At 39.9% G+C, this 8,321-nt stretch overlaps 2 protein-coding genes and 1 pseudogene across 3 annotated transcripts; all 3 read left to right on the forward strand.

Moving 5' to 3' along the window:
* The first annotated feature begins 587 nt into the window (after positions 1–587).
* On the forward strand, positions 588–1,303 carry TEOVI_000546800:pseudogene (annotated as a pseudogene). Its single transcript is given in 5 exon segments — positions 588–782; positions 784–822; positions 824–997; positions 999–1,277; positions 1,280–1,303. Coding segments are annotated over 5 exon segments (711 nt in total).
* A 366-nt stretch (positions 1,304–1,669) lies between these two features.
* TEOVI_000546900 (Trypanosomal VSG domain containing protein, putative) lies at positions 1,670–2,329 on the forward strand (the record flags this gene model as incomplete). The annotated part of the gene is made up of 1 exon (XM_067223067.1): positions 1,670–2,329. One exon carries the CDS (start codon positions 1,670–1,672, stop codon positions 2,327–2,329), a length of 660 nt encoding a protein of 219 aa, XP_067079168.1.
* Positions 2,330–5,607: 3,278 nt separating this feature from the next.
* TEOVI_000547000 (Trypanosomal VSG domain containing protein, putative) lies at positions 5,608–6,672 on the forward strand (the record flags this gene model as incomplete). The annotated part of the gene is made up of 1 exon (XM_067223068.1): positions 5,608–6,672. One exon carries the CDS (start codon positions 5,608–5,610, stop codon positions 6,670–6,672), a length of 1,065 nt encoding a protein of 354 aa, XP_067079169.1.
* Positions 6,673–8,321: the final 1,649 nt, after the last annotated feature.

Raw genomic sequence — 8,321 nt, forward strand, 5'->3', positions numbered from 1 at the left:
TATCTTTGGTATATGTGGATAAGCAACTAACACCAATGTAAGCATAATATTCGTGTTTTATATTTAGATACAAAAAGCTGTACGTTTTGTAATTGAATTTTTAAACTTATCGAAAATAAAAATATACGTTGTGCTGCTCACTTCTTTCCTAAGTTTTTTTTCATTTATCCTCATAATGCATTCAAATTTTAAAGTCATATTAAGAAATGAAATATAGTTTATGTGGACTTTATTTGGCTTTTCTGCAATTCGTGTGTTTAGGATCAATATCTGTTGATGGTAGTAAAACAAATATCAAACCAAATGTAGCAGAGGCGCAGCCTAAGAAACCCAGAGTGTTTGTGGTTGTGGTTCAAACTCATGCAACAGAAGGATGGTGTAGGCTCATATTGAGTGCGAATCTAAGCAATGTTGAAATTATTACAATTGGGATGGGAGGTTTGTATAGCTATGTTAAAATGCCGAGGTGGATTATGGAATTTTTGGAAAGACAGAATGCAAGTAATGAGGACATTGTTATTCATTTTGATGGATCTGATGTTATTGTTAGTGATGGAAATAAGTATGAGAGTGCTGTCGAATATTTTATACAAAATACTGCGGAAAATGAAAATAAGTTTAATAAAGATATAGTAAAAGAGAAACAAATTCCCCCTATTTTATTTATAGCAACATCAGAGTGTTATGCTCCTCAGTTGGACTTGATTATGAATTCAGATCACAAAGAGCATATGAAGAGATGTTATTGGTTTTTTAATGTTGGGCATAGAAAAGAGAAAGAAAAAAATACCTCATTTACTAGAGACACACCCCAGTGGCAAACCCCTACCTTAGTGGAGGTGAGTTTATAGCAAGAGTTTGGGCTTTAAAAATGTTTGAATATGCATTTGGGGAGTCACTTAAGAGGACTGAGGAATGGTAGTCTTAACAAAGTATTTTAAAACCATTTCTAATATGGAGTGTTACACAGGAGGAAGTTGTTGGACAGAGATTTGTTTTTGAAAAGAGAAATAATTGGATTAGATTATGAAAAGAGATTTTTCGCAGTCCCTTACGAAATTTCGTTGGAAAAACCTGCGTTCCTTTACTCTTCAGTACAGACACTTTCATGGGAAACAAATGCTAGAAAGATTATATAAAACCTTGGTTGGCCAAAGAAGTTGGTAGGAAAGAAATTTAATACAAAAGGTTTGGGACAAATTCAAGCTTATACGATAGATTGAAGTCAGTGGAACCTTAAATATAAAAAGATATGCACGGGTAGTTTACGGAAAGGGATTTGTTTAAGTCAAGAAAATTATAAGCAGGATAACTACGAGCGATCGCAGACAGAGCAACTGAGCTGCTGTAAGCCACGAAAGCGTTATGCATACACTCGGGTGGCGCCCAGAAAACTGGTAAATGGCTGCGGATTTCATCTTCTGGAGACTGTAGAACACGTCTAGGCAACAGGTGCTCCCATCCTTTTATTTTTTTAAAGACAGAAGCCACTATGCATTTAGCGTTAACCTACCTAGCAGCAATAGTTTTTGTGATACTGCAGGCCGGTGAAGGAGAAAACGGCGACGCTATCGCTGCGGTGAGGCCGATTTGTTTAGCGTGAGCAGCGATAAAACACGGCAAACTAACGCCAAAGACGGAAGAGAATACACCGGCCTATACGGACCTGATGAACTTTAACGCAACAAGCTCGAGACCCGAGTGGAGACAAATGTTCGACACAGCTGAAGGCAAACAAGGCTGGGCAAAATATAAAGAAGCGAAAAAGGACGCACTAGGAGCGATTAACTGGGAGGACAGGTGGGAAGACTGGAAAGCCGCCCACGAAAAGACCAAGGACGACGACAAACCGTGGCACAAAAAACATAACACAAAAGCGAGCAAGCACCTAACACCGCAGCGGGCACACTTCATAAACGCGTCAGCGGAAGAAGCACTAGGGCTGCAACAACAGATCAACAGCCCGCCACAAACGGGCACTAAACCACTTGCGGAAGAGATCAACGAACTACTGGACGCGGCGAGGTGCACAAAACCACCGGCTACAGCGCCAGCAAACCCAACATGCGCCGACGTAGGGGTAAAGGAAAAAACAACCACGTGTACAACCAACAATACAGGGAAGTCATTAGCGGTGAACCTTGCGTGTCTGTGTGCCGTAACAAATGCCGCCGATTCCTGCAGCTCGGCAGACAACATACAAGCCAATGTACTCAGCACAGATAACTTCGCAGCCACAGCCCTAAAAACGATAGAAGATCTTTGCCCAAAAAGCCTAGGTGAAATGGACCTTGACAACGCGATTACACAGGCCTTACAAAATCTATAAGCAAATCTAAAACCAGTAGACAACAGTTGAAAGAATTATATTCTGCGGAAGACAGTTAGCACGAACGGCTGCACTGCAACAGACGCAGCATGTGTTGAATACACTACGAAGCTAACCAATGCAACGAAAAACCTAGATGAAATACCATGGGTGCGTAAACTAACACAAGCCCGTACCAAGTACCCCCTGTAAAAGAAGGAACTCGAGAAAAAAGAAGCGATCAAAGAGGCGCTCGACCGGCCGCTTCATGATGCATTAACAGAATACCACAAATCCGCAGAGCCTAGCAACAACAAGGGCACGACAATACCAGCAGCAGCAGCGACCCAAAGCACGAACACTGAAACAGAAGATAGTTGCAACAAGAAGGATCAAAAAGAGTGAAAATCCCCATGCAAATGGCATCCCGAAGCAGAGGGGAAAGTGAAGATTGGATGAAGAAGCAGTAACAAAAGAGGCAGCAAACCAAGCAAAAACATGAGAATTAACTTCCAAGTGCTCCGATAAGAAAAAGCAGGAGGATTGCAAAGATGGCTGCAAGTGGGATGGAAAAGAGTGCAAATATTCCTCTATTCTAGTAAACAAAAAATTCACCCTAATTTTTTTTGCTTTTGTGGCCTTGTTTTTTAAAAGTCCCCTCTCTTTTCAAAATAACTTTGTTATTTGATATATTTTAACACCCTCGTAAAACTTTGGGAATTTTTAAAATATTGTAAAATGTGCATGATGGTGGCCTGTTGGTGTAAAGTACTAGAGTTTCTGGTAGAAAAATTACTGCTATTACATTTTTTAACTCGGTTAATTTTTTTTGTTTCATTGTTGTAACAGTAATAAGGATAATAATGATATTGATAGGAGAGTGTTGTGAGTGTGCATATACGAAAATATTATAAGAAGTGATTCTAACGACTAAATGCACGGCCAGCGATAGAAACACCTACACCAATTAAAAGGGTTCAATGAGTAAGTGAGTGGGATGGATCGGTGTATATTTTTAGTAAAATAAATGGAGAGAACACAATGCAGTATGACGATGCAAAAAATAAACATGATGCTTGGAATAATGATACACAAGAAGAAGAATGGAACAACAGGTGATACACAATACAGTTTGTAGGTAGATTGGTGTGTGTAGGTACGGCAGTTATAGCAGAAAAAGATGAAAAAGAAGGAAAGAAAAGCGGACAGAAAAGATGTTGTACTCAGCAAGCTAATTCAAAGAATGCAGCAGGTAAATGGCGCATAATTTCTCTAAAAATCCCTCTTTGACAAGTAATAATACAAACAAGCGACACGAGGCATACATCCAGCTAAAAAATTCTTTTAACCTTACACAAAGTGAAAAAAACAAAATCACATTCAGAAAAAAATAAGCCGAGGAATGCACAAAACCTACATTGAAAAACCATAAATAAAGGCATTATTTTATCGTAATATAGTGTAAAAATAATAAATACTAATTGCTCCTTCGGAGAGACAAATTGTCGAAGTTATTAGATAAAAGAAATCATTTCATTGTTTTCTTTATTCCAAAGTGCAAAAGTTTGCCGATATGACACGGATAGAAGTATAGTATTAGAATAGAGGTTACTTACAAGAGTGAAAGTGATTTAATCTTATAAAATTGAAAATAAAAAATGTCATCCATTTACACACAGTATTTCGTCATCCTTACAGGTTTATATATCTACAAGTTTAAAACAAAGAAATAATAGTATAGTAGAATTGAACTGACAGGACCGGCAACATTGCACTTAGAGGTCACTATATAGAACTCAGAAGATACAGCTGTATGTGGTGCTGGAACTTAGATGGCAAGAACAGGTGCACTTCAGCGTCCGCAAAGTCAGGCAGTAACGTTCGGCCCTGATGTAAAACCAAGTTTACCAGTGGAAACATCCCGTTCAGAAAACTACAAGATGCATTCAGGCTGTCTTTACGATGAAATGGATAAAAAACATGCAGCCAGTAGCAGAGCTTGTGTATTGAAACACATTTCTGTAAGTGTTAATTTAAAAATAAGCCTGTGATTGTCACTCTCGATCATCAATAAACATGAGATATTAGGAGGAAATGGCAACAGAGAGGCGTAGAAACACAATGGGAAAAAATTTTTTGTTGCAACCTGAGAGGATATAGGGAATAAAAGAGGGTTTTTGAAGAGGGGAAAACAGAAGTAATGAGGAAGAGAAGATATGGTACCGAACTCAATTTACTAGTCAAGCCTCAAATGTGTTGCCGAGACTGCCACACAACATGGCAATGTAATAACAGAAGCGCAACCACCAATTAACAACAAGAAGCGAAAACGTATGCTGCATGCAGAACTATTTCCAGGGAAGATTTCACGGAACTTTCAGCAATGGATGCACGGTGGTAATCTGCATGCTGTTGGATACAACAACAAGGCGCAGAGACTTACCTTCCAACTAAAATACGCACTGCAGGATATATAACCAACAACTGTCGCAAGGCATCGTGCTGTGACAGTGGAAGCAGGCTACACAACATGCACAGAATCTAAGCAAATGTCGCACAAAGGTCAGAAGACCCTACAAGTTACATCTTCAGGAAGCGGCAGAAAATAAAAGTCGCTGCGGCGGAGGTATAGAAATATGCTCAAAACAGCGCAGTTTACCACACAAAACACTGAAGACCATCACCACCATGTCCCTCAAAAGCGCATTTTTTGCAACACAGAGAAGGAAACACGAGAAAAAATGTGCTAGAACAGGGCACTAAAAACACCTAGCAACACTGGATACGCAACTGTTTTACCCCTTGTATTTTTCGCAATAAGTCCCAGTGTTGACAGACTAACCTAAGACACCCGTGTCCCACAAAAAAACAGGTAAAACGGCATGCACCCCACAAGCCAAATAAAGGCGACCATTTTTCTTCTCTGCGTACTGCCGCACATCGGAAAGGCAGCAATAAGCGGCGGAGAAAGCGAGGAGGACTTTGCCACACTCTGTATGCTCATAAATATAGCAAAACGTACGATCATCATCCCAACAGCAGAATCAGACGCGGACGCGCTAACCGCCAATATAGGTGCAATTAACATGTCGATAGCGCAAGATGGACTACAGGCCAGAGTAGACAAGGACAAAAAAATAGGTCAGCTCACAGGAGAAGCGGCTTCAGCAGCCAAAGGACTGGAGGACAAGTGGGATTTTCTACAAAAAGCAAAACAACAAATTGAAGGCGCCAAAAAAGAAGAGTAGGAGAAGTGGAAGCAAACACAATTGACAACCAAAGCAAGGCGACAGATTTCTATGGTCGCGGAACAAGCGTACAAACTACACGAGAAACTAGTGGCTGCACGAACCAAACTAAACGCGGACAAAATCAACGACAAGCTCAAAGAGGCCCTTTACGGCCCTAAAATGAACGCAAAGGAGGTGAAGACCGCAGGGGGCACAAGGCAGGCCACGTGCGGGCCGACTGGCGGCACCGGCGGAGCGGCCGCCGGCGCCTCGCTGGCAATGGATCTCCTTTGTATCTGCGGCAAGCACAGCTCAGACGTGAGCGGGCACAAAGCCTGCGGCAAAGACTGGAACACCGGCGCAGTGGCCACAACGAATTGGGATCCGACGCAAGATGCTTCAACAATAATAGCAGACTTGCTCACAAAATGCCAACTGCAAACATCGAAAACAACACTATCCAAAGCAGAGTTACAAACAGCCATGAGCAAGTTTTTGCATCGCATATCAATAGCTCGGGGGAGCGCCGGAGCAAAGAGGCGAATGCTAGGGACTCTAGACGGCACAGGTGCCGGCCAGTGCAGCGGCTATCAGGATGGCACCAACGGGCCTTGTGTTCAATACAAGGCAGCCCACCTAACGGGGCCGGACATGTCGCTGCCGTGGTACGTCGAACTAAAGGAAGCCCACGACAGCTGGGAAGCGGCAACGCAAACGAAAGGAGACATCAGAAGACTTGAAGCGCAGTTAAAAGCACTAAACCTAACGGCAAATAGTTTACAGCTGGAGACGCAAACAGCTCACAAAAAAGAAGTCACAATACAAGCGGAAGCGGAAACTCTGACAAGTAAACAAAAAGAATGTGAAGCGATACAAGCAGCGGCTGACTGCAGAAAGAATGGAAACTGCAAGTGGGAAGGAGCTGACGACAAGGGTGGCAAACACTACAAATTGAATACGACAGCAATAGAGCGAGCAGAAACCCAAGTAGGAACTGGAGCTCAAACTGGTAAAACGTGCACTGATCACACCAAAAAAGAGATTGTGAGGCTGATAACGTTGGACCGAAACTCGGTGAAAAATCCAACTGCGGTTGGATTGAAGGAAAGTTCAAGGATTCCAGTTTACTTGTAAATAAAAAATTTATCTGATTTTTTCTCCCTCTGTTGGTTTGGTAGCATTTTAATGATTTTAAAGATTTTTTCTAGAATTTATGAAATTTATGAAACCTTGCTATTATGAGAGAATTTACTGAAGTTTCTAAAAGTTGATATATTTTAACTTTTTTTGGTAAAAATCTGCAAATTTTGAAACACTCAAAAATATGAAATTTTGGTATAAAACTTGCCTATAGGTGTAAAGTATTAGAGTGATGGGTTGTGAAAAATGGTTTTATATAATTTTCTTTATTTTATGTATATCAGTTATAGTTATAATTATAATGATAATAACACATAAAACGATAAATTAATAATATTATTGTATATACTAATATTATAATAAGTGCAGTAGTGAAGACTTAATAGTCGGCCAAAATAGAAGCACATAAACCAATAGCAATGGTTAAATAGGTGTTAGTAAGCGAGGAGAAAAGTGAGTGATAGTGCGAGATAAATATTATTGAAGGAAATAAAGAGAAAAGAAATGGTATATTTGTAATTTTATGCAGAAACACTGCGATGGGAATGATCACACGCAAATGGATTATGTGGAGATAATAGTGGAAAGGCAGAGTTTAGTGTGCAGAGAAAATTGAGTCGCTACGTTATCTGTGTGAGAAACGACAGAGGATGAAAAAGAAGGCAACTAAATGTTAATGAAATAAATGGATGTGCGATAAAGCAATACAGGTAAAAATAATGCATTAGGAGGAGCAGGAAGAGCCGATGATGATCCAACGTATTTCTCTAAAAAATGGATAGATGCAACAATGGATATGATGCGAGTAAAGTAATTTTCAATATTATGGTGCATCATCATGTCCAGCCTTCAAGAAGAAACAGAAAAAAGGTATCAGTTAAGTGTAAAGTGACATATAAACCTTATCATCAGATATAGTAATAATATCTAACATTTTTGGGCAACAATTTATTATTATCTGTGGGACTATTTTAGAAATAAGACTAATAATGGATTGCTGTGGATAGAAAAAAGAGACCAAAAACTTTAAACCTTATTGAAATAGTATATGTCAAGTCACGTACCAACTCTATAAAGTATGGAAGGTTATAAATGATGCTTCGTCCCTCTCTCCACTAGCTCAGTGGAAGCCAGTTTAAAAAATTAAATGAAAGTTTAATTCACACGTGGATACACACTAGCGCGGCAACGATGAACTGAATGAAAAAATGCAAAGCAAAAGAGTGCAATCAGGACTGAAGTTACAAAACAAGAAACGAAAGAGACAAAGACTAAAAAGGGATAACACCTTGAAATACTAAAGGCCATGCGCACAGTGAAACGGCAGTGTTATATCATCATTGCAGATGGTTACACACAACAAGAGAGGTCCTGAAATAGAAACACACAACAATCATAAATGATGGATGTTCTAGATTTATATTGAGATTTAGATGAAGCCGGCTCAGAATTAAAAGTAAAACTTCTTCTGGTAAAATCCTTTTTTTTATACATGCAGGACCTTAACTGCTAACCGGAAATCTATATTAACTTTTGTTTTTCTCTTCATAAGCGGCCAAAATTGTGCATTTCTACGTTTCCAGGATTTAGACACCTACCTTCATGAGAGCGGGACGGCGAATGTCGAAAGCGTTATTAGGATC

This window comes from Trypanosoma equiperdum (assembly GCF_001457755.1).
Source record: "Trypanosoma equiperdum strain OVI genome assembly, contig: ctg_1768, whole genome shotgun sequence".
In the NCBI taxonomy this organism is placed as follows: domain Eukaryota; phylum Euglenozoa; class Kinetoplastea; order Trypanosomatida; family Trypanosomatidae; genus Trypanosoma; species Trypanosoma equiperdum.